The sequence below is a fragment of the Macaca mulatta genome, chromosome 6 (genome assembly GCF_049350105.2).
Source record: "Macaca mulatta isolate MMU2019108-1 chromosome 6, T2T-MMU8v2.0, whole genome shotgun sequence".
Lineage (NCBI taxonomy): Eukaryota > Metazoa > Chordata > Mammalia > Primates > Cercopithecidae > Macaca > Macaca mulatta.
In genome coordinates this window covers 143,059,977-143,080,287 of record NC_133411.1, presented here as the reverse complement: position 1 = coordinate 143,080,287, position 20,311 = coordinate 143,059,977, and the positions used below count along the sequence as shown (strand labels likewise).

General features: G+C 42.2%; 1 protein-coding gene across 2 annotated transcripts; it reads left to right on the top strand.

The window, feature by feature from the left end:
* The first annotated feature begins 1,365 nt into the window (after nucleotides 1-1,365).
* Nucleotides 1,366-20,084, top strand: SKP1 (S-phase kinase associated protein 1). 2 transcript variants are annotated; one of them, NM_001193590.1, is made up of 6 exons: nucleotides 1,366-1,465; nucleotides 4,599-4,695; nucleotides 11,310-11,383; nucleotides 15,629-15,772; nucleotides 18,357-18,497; nucleotides 19,185-19,636. In NM_001193590.1, exons 2-6 carry the CDS (start codon nucleotides 4,599-4,601, stop codon nucleotides 19,218-19,220), a joined length of 492 nt encoding a protein of 163 aa, NP_001180519.1. In that variant the 5' UTR covers nucleotides 1,366-1,465; the 3' UTR covers nucleotides 19,221-19,636. The 2 variants fall into 2 exon arrangements, with proteins under 2 accessions (NP_001180519.1, XP_028704844.1); XM_028849011.2 differs by having other exon boundaries at nucleotides 1,370-1,634; nucleotides 19,185-20,084.
* Nucleotides 20,085-20,311: the final 227 nt, after the last annotated feature.

Sequence of the window (20,311 nt, the reverse complement as noted above, 5' to 3'; positions counted from 1 at the left end):
GGAGCAAAGGGGCTCCAGTGGGCCCTGCCTAGGAGGCCTGAAGCTGGAGCTGCTGAGGGCAGGGCTGTGCTGCTGAGAAAATATCTGAGAGCTGCAGGCGTTTCATCTTCTGTCATCAGCTGTGGCACCTGGCAGACACTGGATACCACAGCTTGTAGACAAAGACCTGGTAACTCAAGAAGCTGCTTGGCATTCCTGCCCAGTCCCATCCCAGAGGCACTGTACGTCTCCGGTTTCTTCAGGGGGCCCTGTGTGGAAGTATCTTTTGTCTTCCTGTGTCAGGGATACCATCACGTGCCTATTGGCTAGACGAGCCCGGCGCCCAGTCTCCTAGGACAGGGAGAATAACGTTCCCGAGCAGAGCGGGGTGGGGCTTTCAGACTACTCCCGTTCCTTTACTGCAGGCTTCATTCCATCGACCTCATCACAGCCTTCCTGGGAGCACCCCAGACAAGAGTTCTGTCCAGGCCGGGCCCTGGCTGCCTGGTTCACTGCCGAATCCCCAGCACCACGCCTCGCATGTCGGGCTCAGAGCATGTTTAGTGAAGGAATGGGTACCTATTGCTAGATGGAAGCCATCTCTCTAGATTTGGGGTTTCCCTACGACGATGGCTATTTTTGGCACGGAAGCCTCTTTAGAAGTCAATAGTAGGAAATAAGGGCTAACGGCACCTAACTGTGGAGTAATGTTCAAATCCTGGCTCTGCCACTTAACCGTTCCGAACCTGTTCCCTCACTGCAGAGGCGAAAAGGCTAACACTATTTCACCTCGGAGGGTTACTGTGGAGAATGGAGGCTGGACAAGCTGTATCAGTTCAGTAGTAAAACACACACACACAAGCGCCCCCCCATCCCCACCCCAGGAATGAACACACACACACCCGCGCGCGCACACACATACACCTCAGGAATGAACACACGCGCGTACACACACACGCAGCCCCTCCCAGGAATGAACACACACACACACGCGCGCGCGCCCCGTTCTGTTGTTCCCAGGAACACACACATAGGCGCACACACGCCCCGTTTTGTTTTTTCCAGGCCGTTTAGCTGGGGTATTTTACTCGGCTTAGGGCGCCCCTGCCTGAAAGACCTTTCTAGGCCAGTCAGGGTTCGGCACCCAGTTGATGAGAGAGCGCGGCGCTTTCAGAGCTAGGGAAAGGCGAAAGCTCTCCCGTTCCCCAACCCCCCGGCCAGCCGCCCCGGCAGCTCCTCGTCGCCTCCCGGCCTGGGCCCGCCCCGCCGTCTTCGGCCTGCCGTCAGGCGATCTCGGCGGCCAGCCCAGCCGCTGTGTGACGCCGCGCGCCCCGGGGTCCTCGGCGCCTGCGCCCTCTCCTATAAAGCAGACGCCGCGCCGCGCCGAGAGGCTGTAGTGGCTTCGTCCTCCGCTTTTCTGTTCCTCCGCTGACGTCTCCTAGCTCTCGTCAGCCTCCCGCCGGCAGTCTCCTTAACACCGAACACCGTGAGTAGCCGCCCACTGAGCTGGAAAGGGTCGTGGCTCCCGGATTGCATGCAGGCTGGCCTCACTGCTGCGGTTTGGGCCTGCCCGCGGCGGGCGGTGACTGGGCCTGGCCTTCTTTCGGGCCCGGTGGATCGTGTTGTCGACCCCGTTCTTCGGGAGACACCATCAGGTCTCGTCCACCCTCTCCGCCCCCGATTCAGCGAGGCCTGCTCTGGCCGCGCGTCCTCACAGCGCTCCATAAGTGTGAGCCGAACCCCGGGCTGGGCTTTCTCTGCACCGGCCGAGCGTCAGCCGGCGCAGGCTCGGCTGCAAGGCCCAGGCTATGGCCGGGGGCCTCTCTTGGCCTTAAGCCTGCTGTCCCGGGGACTAGGGCGGGGGTGGCGGCGGGGTTGTGAATGGGGGTCCCTTGGCTGTCGTGAGCATGGGCGTGTGTCGGTGTCTGGCTTTTGTTGTGGTCGGGAGGGAGAGCTGCGGTGGTGGTCTGAGGCCGCCCGGTTCTTGGCTGCCATCCTTTCTCCCCCGTGTCTGGCGTCACTAGCTACCCGTCGGTCCTGGCTAACTGTGTGCGGGCGCCGAGTTTCTGCACATAGCCGCCTGTTCCTTGTAAATATTTCTTCGCGTTGTTTTGCTATGACTTGGAGTCGTTGAAATAACTATTGTGATAGCAGATACCATCTTCAGAGTGGTGTGACTTGTAAGAGCTGTGTATAACTTAACTCGAAGTGTCTGGCTTTTAAAGAAATAGGATGTCCAGCTGCTTTGGTTCACTTTTAGTGGGAACTTCACGTTTGGGTTTTAGGAACATGCATTTTTCCATTAGAGCGTCACAATAGAATGTATCTGTGTCATAGAACAATAGTCTCCTCCACTGTGCAGTCTAAAAAGCAGTGGCAGAATTTCGGGTCACTTAAAACGCAGGGGTTTTTTTCCCTTTATGATGTGATAGAACCCACTTTATGCTGGCCATGGAGAATTATTTACAAGTGCAGGAGCCTTTAGGCCTCTTTCTTTAGAATGGAATTGTTTTGAAAACATTTCAAATCAAAATTTCATCCATTATTACTTAAAAATTTTGCACTTTATTCTACTGTAACACTAAAACTTATCTTTTAGTTTAGTATTACCAAGTGCATCGAATTACAGATTTAACCGATTACCTACCTGCTATTTAGTAAGATCTCAACTCCCTTAAGAGTAACCCAATCCACGAATTTGACTATGACTAAGCACTTGAGTTATTTGAAAGAAATATGAAACGGTCGTCTTGCTTTTAGAGTAATTTTATCAACTGCATTGTTAGACTTGTGATTCTGCACTGTTCATTTCAGTACTATCTGATATAAAAATTACATGTTTAAATGTTTTATAATTAAAAATTGGACTCACGTTAAAATATTTTCTTTTGGAGATACCTTTTATTGTTGTCTTGTCACAGGAAGGGTCCTCTACTCTGGGTCCTTCTTCATTGAGCAGGGACAACGGCATTATTGGCAAGCGCTAAGCAACATGGAGAAGCAGACATGTTTGTGAATTGCAAAGTGAAATCTGATTCTCTCCAACCATGGATGAGTGAGAGTAGGATATTTCAGTGGCTGGTTTTAAAACACGCTTTACTTTTTTGCTTCCTTTGCCTAAGAACCTGTTTGCTTTGGGGTTGCGGACAATTGTCTCAGAGAAGCTGAATGAATATTTTAACCGATGTAATGGGTCATAAGTCTTTGAACATAAAATGGGTGTGATGCATGTTTTAAATGCCAAATGATACACTTTTGTGAAAATATATGCGATTTTTAATACAACACACCTAGAAAACTTCAGAGGTACCATAAGTTAATAGTGACATCATTGGATTATGAATACTTGAGAAGCATGGGCCTTTTAAAAGTTGTATGTGAATTTTAAGAGGCCTTGAATTAATCTGTACCAGGTATTGCTACTCTTTTTGTTGTTGTTTTTCTTTTATGTATGTTTTCTTTTTTAAAAAAAGAATTTGAAGATGGTAAGAAATTGTTGGACTTTTAATTTTAAATTCCTTTTTTTTTTTTTTTGCCAGAACTCAAGTCCTTTGGAATTAATTGCTTAACTTTTTTTTTTGACACGGAGTCTTGCTCTGCCACCCAGGCTGGAGTACAGCGGCGCGGTCTCGGCTCACTGTAAGCTCTGCTTCCTGGGTTCATGCCATTCTCCTGCCTCAGCCTCCCAAGTAGCTGGGACTACAGGCGCCCGCCACCACGCCCGGCTAATTTTTTGTATTTTTGGTAGAGACGGGGTTTCACCATGTTAGCCAGGATGGTCTCGATCTCCTGACCTCGTGATCCACCTGCCTCGGCCTCCCAAAGTGCTGGGATTATAGGCGTGAGCCACCACGCCTGGCCTAATTGCCTAACTTTTTATGTAAGATTATCTTTTTCCTAGTGACTCATAATTACTCTGAGTTAATAAATGCATTTTCAGAGCAAGTAATAGGTTATTATTATGGAGCTCTTGACAAGAGATCTCAAAGTTGGTCAGTTGGACAGTCAGTACTGAAAGATAAAAAGCGCTCTGAAATGAAGCTTCTTACTAGATTTAGGGAATTGTACTCACATCTGCTTATCTTTAAATCATTTTATTCTTGTGTATATGGTCTTGCATTGCCTCAGACATAAATCAGCATATTCTCATTTACTCTCTGGATCTGAACTTATCTTCACAGGTAGGTCTCACTGTGGGGAAAATTTCTGTCTTATTTGGTAGCCTTGTTTATTTTGGACTGACCTTCCTTAGGTTTGCATGTAGTTAATTGTGGCAGTTAACTGCTCAAATGGAGTAGTCCAGTATTCATTGGGAGACGAAAGGCAGGAAGAAAGCAAATACAAATATGTATGTTTTATTAAATTTATACCAATAGTGAGTTCAATAGGGCAGGCCTTAAAAGCTTCTGTTCCTAGTAGTTATACTTTGAAAAAAGTTAATAGAAATACTTGCAGGCTAACCTGTGAATAACTACTTTCAACAGTGTTTTACAGGATTATGTATTGTAGGTCCTTAGAACTTTGTGGTCAATAAGTTATAGCCTTCTGACGGACTGTAGTTGATGAAATATCATGTAGAACTCTCTCTCAAATTTTACATCTAATGTGCTTGTTTTTAGATGCCTTCAATTAAGTTGCAGAGTTCTGATGGAGAGATATTTGAAGTTGATGTGGAAATTGCCAAACAATCTGTGACTATTAAGACCATGTTGGAAGGTAAGTTCATTGGAAAACCTGGGTGGGGAGAAATGTGTAATTTGAGATAATTTGTGAATATCAAGTTTATATGAGCAGCAGGCTGTCATAAGGTACTTGAGAGTATAAAGAGGTAAAGTTTACATTTTTTTCTTTATAACTTACATTTTTCTGATACAAGTCATCCTTTCTGCATTGTCTGAATTAGTGAGGGTTCTGTAATTAAATGGATAAAATCATAAGGTAATAAACATTGAAGTGATTGCCAAGCCTTAGGCAATGGTTAATTTCTGTTCAAGTAAATTTGAATTCATAAGTTCCAGTGACAGAAATTAAAGTCTTTGGAAAAGAGATACCGTCCTATAATGGTAGCTGAATAGAACACCTTATTTCAGTGAAGGGAGTGAGCTCTGTGGATTGCTGTGTAGATTTTATTTATTTATTTATTTATTTATTTATTCATTCATTCATTCATTCATTCATTCGAGACGGAGTCTCACTCTTGCCCAGGCTGGAGTGCAGTGGTGCAGTCATGGCTCACTGCAGCCTCAACCTTCTGGGCTCAAGCAATCCTCTCACTTCAGCCTCCTGAATAACTGGGACTACAGGCACGTGCCACCACATCTAGCTGATTTTTTTTGAGACAGATTTTTGCTCTTGTTGCCCAGCCTGAAGTGCGATGGTGTAATCTTGACTCACTGTAACCTCCGTCTCCCTGGTTCAAGCGATTCTCCTGCCTCAGCCTACCGAATAGCTGGAATTAGAGGCTTACGCCAGCAAGCCCAGCTAATTTTGTATTTTTTTTAGAGACGAGGTTTCTCCATGTTGGTCAGGCTGGTGTCGAACTCCCAACCTCAGGTCATCCGCCCGCCTTGGCCTCCCAAAGTGTTGGGATCACAGGCGTGAGCCACCGTGCCCAGCCCCAGCTGAGTTTTTTTTTTTTTTTTGAGACGGAGTCTTGCTCTGTTGCCCAGGCTGGAGTGCAAGTGGCAAGATCTGAGCTCACTGCAACCTCTGCCTTCCGGGTTCGATTCTCCTGCCTTAGCCTCCCAAGTAGCTGGGATTACAGGTGCACGCCACCATGCCTGGCTAATTTTTGTATTTTTAGTAGAGACAGGATTTCACCATGTTGGTCAGGCTGGTCTCGAACTCGTGACCTCATGATCTGCCTGCCTGAGCCTCCCAAAGTGCTGGGATTACAGGCGTGAGCCACCATGCCCAGCCTAAATGTTACCCTGGCTGTTCTCACACTTTTGGACTCAAGCCATCTTCCCACCTCGGCACCCCAAAGTACTGGGAAGAGCCACATTACAGGCATGAGCCACTGTGCCAGGCAGAATTTTTTATTTATTTATTTATTTATTTATTTATTTTTTTGAGACAGAGTCTCGCTCTGTCGCCCAGGCTGGAGTGCAGTGGCGCAATCTCGGCTCACTGCAAGCTCCGCCTCCCGGGTTCACGCCATTCTCCTGCCTCAGCCTCCTGAGTAGCTGGGACTACAGGCGCCCGCCACCGCGCCTGGCTAATTTTTTGTATTTTTAGTAGAAACGGGGTTTCACCGTGGTCTCGATCTCCTGACCTTGTGATCCGCCCGCCTTGGCCTCCCAAAGTGCTGGGATTACAGGCATGAGCCACCGCGCCTGGCTTTTTTTTTTTTTTTTTAAAACAAGCTTTCTCTTTTTGTCATTCCCCTTAAACTGCTACAAAGTATATATGCAGCATAAGGAAGTGAGTTAGAAAACAGTTCTTGAAACTCACTAGTTAATGTAGATCTCTTTTAAGTATTACCAGTGGGGTGATACAAATCAGTGTCTGGAATTGATGAAAAAAACTCAGTAGTATTGAGTGTTCTTTAGTACTTAAATGTCAGAGGTTTTTTACGTAGGGAAGATCAGTAGCTTATAAATACTTAAACGAAGAGAAGGGTTATATGCCAACATTGGTGCTGGTGAAAAGAAGGTAAGTGAGACATGGCCTTTGCCCTTGAAGAACTTATAAGCTAGGAGGGAAGCCAGACACAAACAAGGCAAACTTGTCACATGGTGTAATTAGCGCATTAATAAAGTTGCGTGCCAAGTGGCGCTGTGGGAACATCTTGGCTAGTGTTATGCTTCAGTCTTGAAGAGATTGTAGTATGTAGTACTGGTGAGGATATTTCTTCTATTTATTTATTTTTTTGAGGCTGAGTTTTGCTCTTGTTGCCCAGCCTGGTGTGCAGTGGTGCGATCTCAGCTCACTGCCACCTCTGCCTCCGGGGTTCAAGCACTTCTTCTGCCTCAGCCTCCCAGGTAGCTGAGATTACAGGCATGCGCCACCATGCCCATCTCATTTTGTATTTTTAGTAGAGACGAGGTTTCTCCATGTTAGGCTGGTCTCAAACTTCTGACCTCAGGTGATCCTCCCACCTCAGCCTCCCAATATGTTGGAATTACAGGCGTGAGCCATTAAGCCCAGCCGAGGTGATATTTAAATCCAGTAAAATTAGGATGTTTTGGGAGATCATTCTGAAGTAAAGTAGACAGGGTGTGCTAGGGAAAGTAAAAATAAGGTTTTCAGTTGGGGTGGGATGGAATTGCGATACTGTAGTTGGTAGAGCTGAAAATGGGTTTGAGAGGAATGGAGAAGAAAATGACTTTAAGCTTAAACCATGTTTGAGATTCCTTCAGAAGATCTATGTAGCAGTCTACTAGGTGATTGAGTTTGTGAATATTGGCCCCAGAGTTAGACTGCTAGAGATAAGGAGACTTGTTTTATATATTGGGTTATGGGAGTTTAACTCTGGAAGATGATGATGTTGGAGCTGGGGTGCTAAAGAGTATAGAAGTCAGTAGTAGAGAATTAGTAAAGTAGCATTTGTGTAAGTTAAGGGAAAAGGGAACATTTCTAGGTGACTAGAGTGATTGCCAGATTTATATACTGTAGACTGGTCCTTAGAATTTCATAGTTAATAAGTTAGAGGACTTCTAGCTGCAGATACTTAGGTGTGGTAGAGGCAGAAGCTGAATTACAGAGATGTGTCTTCCGTTTTGTTTTTTAAGTGGGTGACATCTGTTTTCTGATAAAAGCTTAGAATTCTCTTTAGTAACTGGTACCAATCATGGTGGCCCTTAAAGTCCTGTATTCTGGTAACTTAAGATAACTTCTACTAAGTTGTAAACTGCTTGGTACATCCCACAGTCACTGTTCATCAAGTACCTCTTCAATGAAGAAGTATGTTATGCTCACTAAAAAAAAGTGAAAGTAATCCAAGTGTCCCTAAAAGGCCAGGTGAGTAAGGTTTTATCCAGAAGATGTAGAAACTGATACCTGAATTGCTGCCTGAATACTTTGGCATTGAAAGTGTTCTTTATTTTATCTTGGTGCCTGACACTAATCTGTCCTGTGCTGCTTCAAAGAAGCATTTGCCAAGTTTAAAAACGTAGGGCATCTTGAAGACTTAGCATGCCAACTTTGATCACTGAAGTAAGTGGACTGATAGGCAGTTAGCAACAATTAAATTATTCTTTTACTCCATTGCCTTTGGGAATCAAGTGAATGGTTTTATCTTAAGTACCAATGGCTTACATAAGATTTTAGCCTCTTGAGGACTGGAGTCTTTTGAATTTGGCAACTTACTGCTTTTCTTGTTTTCCATCTGCAGTATCTCTGGTTATGGGTTTTATGTGACTTAGAAAACAAAAATAAAACCTTTTAATCCACAGGACAATCAGAAGTGAGACTCCTGGCACATTTACATGTGGATTGGATGATTAGTTCAGGTCCAGGGTACAGTATCAGGATAGAGATATCTTTCAGAAGTCTCTGAAACTGAATAGCTTAAAGGAATGACTGTTGCTACTTGTGCTTTTAGTCTGAAAGCAAAAAATACTGTACATCCTTAGTTTAAATGCTGGAGGATTTAAAGAGGATTGCTTGAGCCCAGGAGTTCAAAACCAGCCTGGACAACATAGCAAGACCCTGTCTTTACAAAAAATAAAAAATTAGCTTTACGATCCTTTACAGTCATAAAAGCCTTATTTTTTTATTATTATTATTTTTTGAGATGGAGTTTCACTCTTGTTGCCCAGGCTGGAGTGCAGTGGCACAATCGCGGCTCACTGCAATCTCTGCCTCATGGGTTCGAGCAGTTCTGCTGACTCAGCCTCCCAAGTAGCTGGGATTACAGGCACGTGCCACCATGCCCAGCTTTTTTTTTTTTTTTGAGATGGAGTCTGTCACCCAGGCTAGAGTGCAGTGGCACAATCTCGGCCCACTGCAACCTCCGCCTCCTGGGTTCAAGTGATTCTTCTGCCTCAGCCTCCTGAGTAGCTGGGATTACAGGCGTGCAGCACCACACCCGGCTAGTTTTTTGTATTTTTAGTAGAGAAGGGGTTTCACCGTGTTTGTCAGGCTGGTCTTGAACTCCTGACCTCGTGATCTGCCTGCCTCTGTCTCCCAAAGTGCTGAGATTACAGGTGTGAGCCACCACGCCTGGCCAATTTGTATTTTTAGTAGAAATGGGGTTTCACCATGTTAGCCAGGTTGGTCTCGAACTCCTGACTTCAGGTGATCCACCCACCTTGGCCTCCCAAAGTACTGGGATTACATGCGTGAGGCACCATGCCTGGCCAAAAGCCTTATTTTTAGTGTGAGTTAAGCCTCATTCCAAATTACATTTGGATCTAAACAAGCTGGTCTTCTGTATGTTTCCTCTGATATCTTAGTTCTCAAGACCAAAGTATTTTACATTTTATAACTTCTTTCTCTCAGCTGATGAAAAAGATTTCATACTTGTTCAGGAAAGACATAAGCAACTTGTTCCACACAGAGCTTTACATGAGACATTGTCATTTTACAGTTTCACTCTAAGCTGAGATAGGATCAGGGATAGGCATTGGTGGGAGGAAGAAGAGAGGGGAGATGAGTGAATCCATCCATGCAAGATGACATGAATTATTTTTGAATCTACTCTCATCTTTACCGCTCCACTGGAACTGCTTGTAAATAAAGCTCAGTGAACCCCATGTCATCAAGTGCATTGTCTGTTTTCAGTTCTTATCTAGACCTGTTGACATTATTTGATGCTTGATTATTCCCCTCTTCACTTGGTTCCTAAAATTCCTCTTAGTACTTACCTCACACCCTTCTGTCTTCCAGTCTTTAAAGCCTCAGGGCTTCATCTTTGGACCTCTTCACTATATCTATACACATCCATTTGCTTGATCATAGTGTCATAGCATTATAAACCATCTATACACCAATTCCCAAACTTACTTACAGTTCTGATTTCTTCTCTTGATTTCTGGACTTGAACATACAACTGCCCTTGGATATCTAATATTTTACATTTAGGAAACTAGAGCTCTTGCTCCTCTCTTCCTGAAAATAATAGTTCCTCTGACAGCCTTCCCCTTATCAATTGGTGGCAACTTCATCCTTTTCATGCCATAAACCTTAGTGTTAACTCTTTTCACATTCTACTTGCCTTCTGTTGGCAAATTCTATTGTCTCTACTTTCAAAATGCAGACAGAATTAGGTCATTTCTTACCACCTCCTTAGCTACAAACCTTGTCCAGGCTATCATCTTGTGCCTGGATTATTGATAGCCCCATAATTGTGTCCCTTAACTGATGTTCTTTAACTTCCTTACACATAATATTAACTCTTTCTCATATATCCTGTTGGAAAAAAGCGATTTCTATTTTTATTCGGATAATTTTTTTTAACCTAGTTTAAAAACTTTAATCTTGGGATCATACCATTATGTTTGGAGCTGCCTGCCTTGTTTTTGTCAGTGGCTGCATGATTGTGTGTGTGTGTGTATATGTGTGTGTGTGTATTTTTAGTGTTTTTAGTGTGTGTATGTATACACACATCTGTGGGTTTCAGATTTGAATAGATCGATATTTTAACAACTGTAATAGTTTTCATTATTTTACTTTTTAAAATACAGTTCATCTGGAGAATTTGATGTAAAGGGGTAAGGAAAGGGTCTATCTTTAATTTTTTCAGATGGCTGCCCAGTCATTCAAGCCCAACTTACTAAATCACTTTTCCTCCTAATTAAGAACTTCTTTAAATGTAATATTCCTTTATTTGTCTACTCACACAAGTTTATGTAGTTTTGGGTGGTTTTATGGACTCCATCTTTAGGAGCCACCAATTTTTAAATGCTCCTAAGAGAGCTGTTCTAAGTAAAGTCCTTTTTATATTCTTTCAGACATGTCTTAAAAGTTACAGTCGTCCCTTGGTATCCATGGGGGATTGGTTTTAGGACACCCCTGTGGATACCAAAATCCACCAATACTCAAGTCCCTTATAATAGTATAGTGTTGCCATATAACATATGCACATCACCTTGTATACTTAAAATCCTCTCTAGATTACTTACAATACCAAATACAATGTAAATGCTATGTAAGTAGTTTTTATACTGTATTGTTTAGGGAATAATGACAAGGAAACAAGTCTACATGTTTAGTGCAGACACAGCCATCCATTTTTTTTCCCAATATGTTCGATCTGTGGTTGGTTGAATCCACAGATGTAGAACTCATGGATATGGGGGCTGACTCTTATGTTTTGAGACATAGCTTGGTTGGTATAAGTATTATAATGGAATTAGGAAATAGATATTTTCTTCTGGTTTTCTTAGATTTGGGAATGGATGATGAAGGAGATGATGACCCAGTTCCTCTACCAAATGTGAATGCAGCAATATTAAAAAAGGTAAGGTCTTTAAAGAGTTTAAGTTTATTCTGCTTAATATATAACACTAATTGATTAATATAAGTAATTCAACAATCTGTGTTAGAATTTACTGCTTAAAATTACTTTTAAATTTGAATGTTCTTAAACACTTACTTGAATGATGTTTGTATGTTCTTAAAATATACAGAAAAAAGTTCTATCTGCTTTCTTGCCACAGTTGACTATTGTCATTTATTGGGCATCTGTACTGTATATACCTATGCAAACACTTCTCTAGGAAGGATGATCTACATGTAGAATATCTGGATCACAGGTTGGCTTATATACCTAAATTTTGGTAGATATTGTTAAATAGTCTTCTGTAAAGATACCACTTCTAGAGCATGGTGGAATTGAATCGTGACTATCTTTCTTAGATTTATAATTTTGAAATGACTAAAGTCGTAAGAAAGGAATATGTAACACTTTGTTCCCATTTCTGTCCTTATCTATTCCAGTCCCCTTTCCGATAGCAGTTTATCCTTTTAGTATTTGTAATACAGGTATTAACAAGTAAGTGTGTTTCTCCCCGCACCCCCCCCCTTTTTTTTTTTTTTTGAGACCGGAGTCTTGCTCTGTTGCCAGGTTGGAGTGCAGTGACGTGATCTCGGCTCACTGCAACCTCTGCCTCCTGAGTAGCTGGGACTACAGGTGCACACCACCACGCCCAGCTAATTTTTGTATTTTTAGTAGAGACGGGGTTTCACCATGTTGGCCAGGATGGTTTTGATCTCTTGACCTCGTGATCTGCCCACCTCGGCCTCCCAAAGTGCTGGGATTACAGGCGTGAGCCACCGCACCCAGCCTTTTCCCCCATTCTTAAGGTAGCAAACTATACATTTCTATGTTTGTTTGTTTTTTTTTCCATATAACAAAATGAAAGGTGGTTTGTCTGTGTGGTTTTTGTTTGTTTGTTTGTTTTGTTTGAGATGGAGTCTCGCCCTGTGGCCCAGGCTGGAGTGCAGTGGTGTGATCTCAGCTCACTGCAGCCTCTGCCTTCTGGGTTCAAGTAATTCTCCCTGCCTCAGCCTCCCCAATAGCTGGGATTACAGACACCCACCACCACGCCAGCTAATTTTTGTATGTTTTAGTAGAGACAGGTTTTCACCATGTTGCCAGGTTGGTCTCCAACTCTTGACCTCAGGTGATCTCCCTGCCTTGGCCTCCCAAAGTGCTGGGATTACAGGTGGAGCCACCATGCCCAGCCAACCTGAATTTTTTTTTTGTTTGGTGTTTTTTTTTTTTTTTTTTTTTTTTTTGATCTCACTCTGTTGCCCAGGCTGGAGAGCAGTGGCACAATTTCGGCTCACTACAACCTCCACCTTCCAGGTTCAAGCAATTCTCCTGCCTCAGCCTCCCAAGTAGCTGGGATTACAGGCACTTGCCACCATGCCCGGCTAATTTTTGTATTTTTTAGTAGAGACGGGGTTTCACTGTGTTGGTCAGTGAATTCCTGACCTTGTGATCTGCCCGCCTTGGCCTCCCAAAGTGCTGGGATTACAGGCGTGAGCCATTGCACCTGGCCTTTTTTTTTTTTCTGAGACAGAGTCTCACTCTATCGCCCAGGCTGGAGTGCAGTGGCACGATCTCAGCCTACTGCAACCTCTGCCTCTTGGGTTCAAGTGATTTTCCTGCCTCATCCCCTCGAGTAGCTGGGATTACAGGCACCCGCTACCATGCCCAGCTAATTTTTTTATTTTTGTAGAGACTTCCTGGCGCCACCCATTGTGAACCTAGGCATTAGTTTCTTATATATCCTTTTAAGAGTTTTTTATTTTTAAATTTTTATTTTTTGTTAGTAGTGGTAGTGATTTTTTTTTTTTTTTGACAGAATGTCACACTTTTGCCCAGGTTGGAGTGCAGTGGCACAGTCATGGCTCACTACAGCGTTAACCTCCTGGGCTCAAGTGATTCTCTTGCCTCAACCTTCTGAGTAGCTGGGACCGTCGGTGTGCACAACCACTCCTATCTCATTTTTGTATTTTTTATAGAGACAGGGTTTCACCATGTTACCCAGGCTGGTCTTGAACTTCTGGGCTCAACTAAGTCACCCACCTCGGCCTCCCAAAGTGCTAGGATTACAGGTGTGAGCCACAGTGTCCAGCCTATTATTATTATCATCATCATATTTTGTAGAGATGGGGTCTCTCTATATTGCCCAGGAGGCTAGTCTTGAACTTCTGGCCTTAAGCAGTCATCCTGCCTCAGCCTCCAAAAGTGCTGGGATTACAAGTATGAGCCACTGCACCCAAGTTTAGAGTGTTTTAAATGTCTGGATAAGCAAATATTAATTGACATTTGTTTCTTTTCTTATATAAGTGGAATACTTCTTAAGAAGCTATTATTTATTTCATTAAAAACCCTTAGCTGGTCGCGGTGGCTCATGCCTGTAATCCCAGCACTTTGGGAGGCCAAGGCGGGTGGATCATCTGAGGTCAGGAGTTCGAGACCAACCTGGCCAACTAAAAATATTTTTAAAAATTAGCTGGGCATTGTGGCAGGTACCTGTAATCCTAGCTACTCAGGAGGCCGAGGCAGAATTGCTTGAACCCAAGAGGTGGAGGTTGCAGTGAGCCAAGATAGCGCCATTACACTCCAGCCTGGGCAACAAGAGTGAAACTCCGTCTCAAAATTAAAACAAAAACAAAAACCTTTTGCTGGCCAGGCACGGTGGCTCATACTTGTAATCCCAACACTTTGGGAGAGCAAGGTGGGTGAATTGCTTGAGTTCAGGAGTTTGCAACATGATGAAACGTTATGTCTACAGAAGCAAAATACAAAAATGAGCCAGGCTACTCGGGAGGCTGAGGTGGGAGGATCGCTGAAGCACAGGAGGTCGAGTGAGCCATGATCAGAGCACTGCATTCCAGCCTGGGTGACACAGTGAGACCTTGTCCTCAAAAACAAACAAAAAACCCATTGCTTGGCTTTTCCTTATTGAAATTGTTTCCTTTTTTTTTTTTTTTTGTATCCTGGCAGTATAATTTCTTGACCCTGTCGTTTTCTCTCAGCATTGTTTATTCCTCCAACATTTTGCTATGAAAAAGTTTTAACCATACAGAAAAATTGAAAAAATTTTTGTCACAGTAGACACCCATGTAGCCACTGCCTAGATTCTACAACTGAAAACACTTTCAGTATTGATTTTGGTCTTCATGCTGGTATGTATAGTCTAGGTAATCAGCTTCCTGAAACTTTATGAAGCAATTATTCTCCTATTAAGGGAATTTTGGGGGCTTTTCCTGCTTTGTTCCTACACCAAATAGTCTTACACATGTGTCTGGGGTATTTGGAATTTCCTGGTTACAATATATATACATATTCAGTTTTAACTGAGGAGTGCTGGATTAGCTTTCAAAGGGGTTATACCAGTTTATACTCCCTATAGAGTTCGTGTTTCCTTTCCACTGTTGCCGAACAATTAGTATCAGTTTCTTGATTTTTTTCAATCTAGAGAAGTATCCATAGTGTTAGTTTTGCTTCTGGTAAAGTTGAGTGTTCCTTGTGTTTGGCCTTTCAGATTTCATTTATTGCCTGTACATATTATTAACCCATTTCTCTATAATGATTTTTTTTTTTTTTTTTTTTTGAGACGGAGTCTGGCTCTGTCGCCCAGGCTGGAGTGCAGTGGCCGGATCTCAGCTCACTGCAGGCTCCGCCTCCCGGGTTTACGCCATTCTCCTGCCTCAGCCTCCCGAGTAGCTGGGACTATAGGCGCCTACCACCTCTCCTGGCTAGTTTTTTGTATTTTTTTTTTTAGTAGAGACAGGGTTTCACCGTGTTAGCCAGGATGGTCTCCATCTCCTGAGCTCGTGATCCGCCCGTCTCGGCCTCCCAAAGTACTGGGATTACAGGCTTGAGCCACCGCGCCTGGCCTCTATAATGATTTTTTAAACATTTTATATTCTCTCGGCTAATCATTGTACATACTGCAGGTATCTTCCAGTCATTGTCCTGTCTAACTTTTCTTTTTGCATAGAAGCTTTTTAATGTAGTCAAGTACAGTACTCTGTCAGCATGGCTTGCTTTTATCTAATAAGATCTTTTCCCTTCTAGGGTTATAAAGATTCTTCATTTTTGCTTTTCAAGCTTGGCTGTTAATGGCTCAAGTCAACCTCTAGCTAGTTATTATTCCAGTATAGGGATAAGTTGTCCCAGCAGTGATTCGAATGAGTACCTTGTGACAAAATGCCACAGAGGAATAAAACTTTTTTGTTGTTGTAGGTCATTCAGTGGTGCACCCACCACAAGGATGACCCTCCTCCTCCTGAAGATGATGAGAACAAAGAAAAGCGAACAGACGATATCCCTGTTTGGGACCAAGAATTCCTGAAAGTTGACCAAGGAACACTTTTTGAACTCATTCTGGTAAGTGTTTAACGTGTAAGATAGCTCTGTTCCAGAGCCTTTAAACACTTCTTATAGATTTAAAATTTGCTAACTTCATTGACACTGAATTTTAATACTCTCTAAATTCAAATGTAATGCCATATTTAAATCCACATATCAGTAACACACTAAATGTAAATGGTCTCAACACAGCTAAAAGGCAGAAATTACCAGATCAGAAAAGCAAGCTTAGCTATGCTGTCTATAAGAAACCCACTTTAGGCTGGACGCGGTGGCTCAAGCCTGTAATCCCAGCACTTTGGGAGGCCGAGACGGGCGGATCACGAGGTCAGGAGATCGAGACCATCGTGGCCTACACGGTGAAACCCCGTCTCTACTAAAAAATACAAAAAACTAGCCGGGCGAGGTGGCGGGCGCCTGTAGTCCCAGCTACTCGGGAGGCTGAGGCAGGAGAATGGCGTAAACCCAGGAGGCGGAGCTTGCAGTGAGCTGAGATCTGGTCACTGTACTCCAACCTGGACGACAGAGCGAGACTCCGTCTCAAAAAAAAAAAAAAAAAAAGAAACCCACTTTAAATATATAGACACAACTAGGTTTAAAGAATGGAAGAAGATACACTACACTAACACGAGTCAAAAGAAAGCTGGAGTAACTATATTAAAATAGGTTTGGAGGGAAAGAATATTACCAGGGTTAAAGAGGATTATTTCATATTGATAAGGGGATCAGTTTTTTAAAAAGACGTAACAGTTATAAATGTTTATCTGCCTAGAAGCAGAACTTCCAAGTGAAACAAAACCCAGTAGAACTCAAAGAAGTCCACAAAGTGACAATCATAGAGATTTCAGCACCTCTCTCAGTTAATATAACTAGACAGAAATCAGGATAACTTGATATAACACTATTGACCAAATTGTCTTAATGGACATTTATAAAACATTTTATATATATATATATATATATATATATATTTTTTTTTTTTTTTTTTTTTTTTTTTTTTTGAGACAGAGTTTCACTCTTGTCACACAGGCTGTGTTGCAGTGGTGTGATTTTGGCTCACTGCAACCTCCACCTCCCGGGTTCAAGCGATTCTCTGCCTTAGCCTTATGAGTAGCTGAGATTACAGGCATGAGCCATCACACCTAGCTAATTTTTTATATTTTTAGTAGAGATGGGGTTTCATCATGCTGGCCAGGCTGGTCTCGAACTCCTAGCCTCAAGTGATCCACCCGCCTCGCCCTCCCAAGTGTCGGGGTTATAGGCGTGAGCCACTGCGCCTGGCTGAGACTTGTTTTATGGCCCAGGACATGGTCTGTCTTGGTAATATACACTTGAAAAGAATATGTATTCTGCTATCATTACATATAATGTTTTAGGCTGGGCACAGTGGCTCACACCTGTAATCCCAGCACTTTAGGAGGCCGAGGCGGGAGGATCACGAGGTCAGGAAATCGAGACCATCTTGGCTAACATGGTGAAATCCCGTCTCTACTAAAAATACAAAAAATTAGCCGGGCGTGGTGGCAGGCGCCTGTAGTCTTAGCTACTTGGAGGCTGTGGAGAATGGCGTGAACCCGGGAGGTGGAGCTTGCAGTGAGCCAAGATCGCTCCACCGCCCTCCAGTGACAGAGCGAGAGACCCGTCTCAAAAATAAATAAATAAATTAGCTGGGTGTGGAGACACGCACCTGTAATCCCACCTACTTGGGAGACTGAGGCAAGAGAATCGGCTGAACCTGGGAGGTGCAGGTTGCAGTAAGCCGAGATCATGCCACTGAATTCCAGCCTGGGTGACAGAGTGAGATGGTGTCTCAAAAAAAGTCTATTGTAAAAGGATTCAAGTCATACAAAGTTTGTCTTCTGACTGCAATGGAATTAGAAATCACAAACAGAAAGATATCTGGAAAAATCTGCAACTACTTTTAAACTAACACATTTGCAGGTAAGCTACGGGTCAAAGAAGAAATAGAAAGTATTTTGAGCTGAATGGAAATAAAACACATGAAAAATCTGTGAGATGCAGCTAAAGAATTACTTAGAAGGAAACTGATGGAATGAAATACCTATATTATTAGAAAGGAAAAAAGTTTCAGATCGGTGATTAAGCTTCCACCTTAAACTAGTAAAGGATGAAATTAAAGTAAACAGAAAAATGAGAATATTAAAGGGCAGAAATCAATGAAATAGAAAACAGGTAAACAATAAAGTCAATGAAACCAAAACCTGTTTTTTAAAAAGAGATCAATAAAGTGTAGTGCTTTAACTGCTTATTTTTGAACTCTTTAAGTGTGGACAAATATTTTTGCCAAGACCTGATGTGGTATTTGTGTGCATGTGTACACACATACACAACAGTAGTGGCTGTTATTTAACATTTGAGCTAGTATAGTTTGGTTAAGGAAGCATAGGGATGCAACATTATAGAGGTGTAACAAAGAAGGTCACATAAAAGTCTTTCACAGAAGAACTTAAGAGTGATTTATTCTCCCTTTAATTTAAAATTAGCATTTTAAGCTTTATTAGATATGGAATGTGAATCATTAACTTTGGATTTAGTTTAAAACATCAAGTATACTTTAAGGAAAACAACTGTCTCTTTACAGGCTGCAAACTACTTAGACATCAAAGGTTTGCTTGATGTTACATGCAAGACTGTTGCCAATATGATCAAGGGGAAGACTCCTGAGGAGATTCGCAAGACCTTCAATATCAAAAATGACTTTACTGAAGAGGAGGAAGCCCAGGTAGGTAGCAAAGTTTTGTCTTTGATCACATGCTCTTAAAAAGGGACTAACGCCTATAACATGCCAGGAAAAGAGGTGACTGTATCAAGTAGTCTTGATACTTCAGGGATAATATGTACTTTATGTGTCTTAAACATATTCTTACTGGTCTGTCTTTATGAATCTGAACACTTAGGTGGTACTGCATTTTAAGCATAAGAACAATTAGTTTTCAATGAGAAGAGCTCTTGTTACTGTATTAACAGTTACCAGTTTTGGCACCTGCAACTTTCTGTATAGACCATACATATCTGACTTCAGAAAAGCAAGCCCTATAGAGAAGTGTATGCTAGGGTACTTTAGAGTAACTTAATGAGGGGAGGAAATGAAATAATAGATCAGAATGATTTTGTTGACATGACTACAGACTGAAATTATGTGACTGAATTAACTGAATTTGCTCTGTCAACTTTAGTAAATTGCCCATTGCCTTTGCTTTGTTCATAATTTCAGCAGGGCAGAATAAAAACCGTGGGAGGCAAAAAAAGGAAATCCGGAAATATAGTCTTAATCTGATGTTATTCTAATTTTCCATGGGTTCTCAGTTCTGACTCAACTCACTGGCTATTGATGAATCAGTAGGTAGTATTTTAAGTCTTAGGAAAGACTACTCAAGTTAAGGTACTTCCTTATATTCATCTCTTTTAGGTACGCAAAGAGAACCAGTGGTGTGAAGAGAAGTGAAATGTTGTGCCTGACACTATAACACTGTAAGGATTGTTCCAAATACTAGTTGCACTGCTCTGTTTATAATTGTTAATATTAGACAAACAGTAGACAAATGCAGCAGCAAGTCAATTGTATTAGCAGAATATTGTCCTCATTGCATGTGTAGTTTGAGTATAGATTCCAAACCTATGGCTGAGTTTCTTTTAGTATGATCGAAAGTTTCTTTTTTCTTTGCTCTGAATAAAACTGAACTGTGGGTTCTCTGTAAGTGGCATTTTGGGCTTTCCCTCTTTTTTGTAAAGCAATTTCTGCCTAGTTTATTGTCCAGTTAACTTTAGTGACCTTTTGAAAGTTGGCATTGTAAATAAAACAAGTTGCAAAAAAGTTTTTTGGAATAGAATTAACAAAATATTCTCTTTATTCATGAGTTGGAAACTGGAAAAAGGCTTCTTGAGGTAAATGTTCTGAGTGGAATTACTAGGATGTCTTCCAGCCTCCTGCAGTCAAGGAGTACCACTGTATTGATTAGCCTGTATGTAGCAGGGCTCCCTTCATTGCATCTGAGGACTTGTTTTCTTTTTCTTTAATTTTATTTTTAATCCTCTTAGTTTTAAATATATTGCCTAGAGACTCAGTTACTACCTAGTTTGTGGGTTTTTGGGAGAAATGTAACTGGACAGTTTGTTAGCTTTTCAATTAAAAAAGACACTTAACCCATGTGGGATGTCATCTTTTTATAATCAGTGTTCCCACGTGGGGAAAATTATTCACACTACTTGCATGTAAAAAATAATTTAACTTTTATCATTAAAATATGTGGTAAAACCCAGAAAGCATCCATCATGAATGCAAGATACTTTCAATAAAAAGTAAGTTGTATAGTAGGTAGTTAAGTTTGCTTTTGTGGACTTAAATGTGTCTCTTCACTTAAATGGGTTGAAAGTGTATATATATTTGTTTAGCTTGAAAAGAGTTCATATCCTAGCTCACTGGAGGCTGCTGACATAACCATAACTTCTTTCCCTTCTAATTGTCATTTATATGCCTAACTGGAGCTAGTACTTTAATTTTTTTTTTTTTTTTGAGACGGAGTCTCGCTCTGTCGC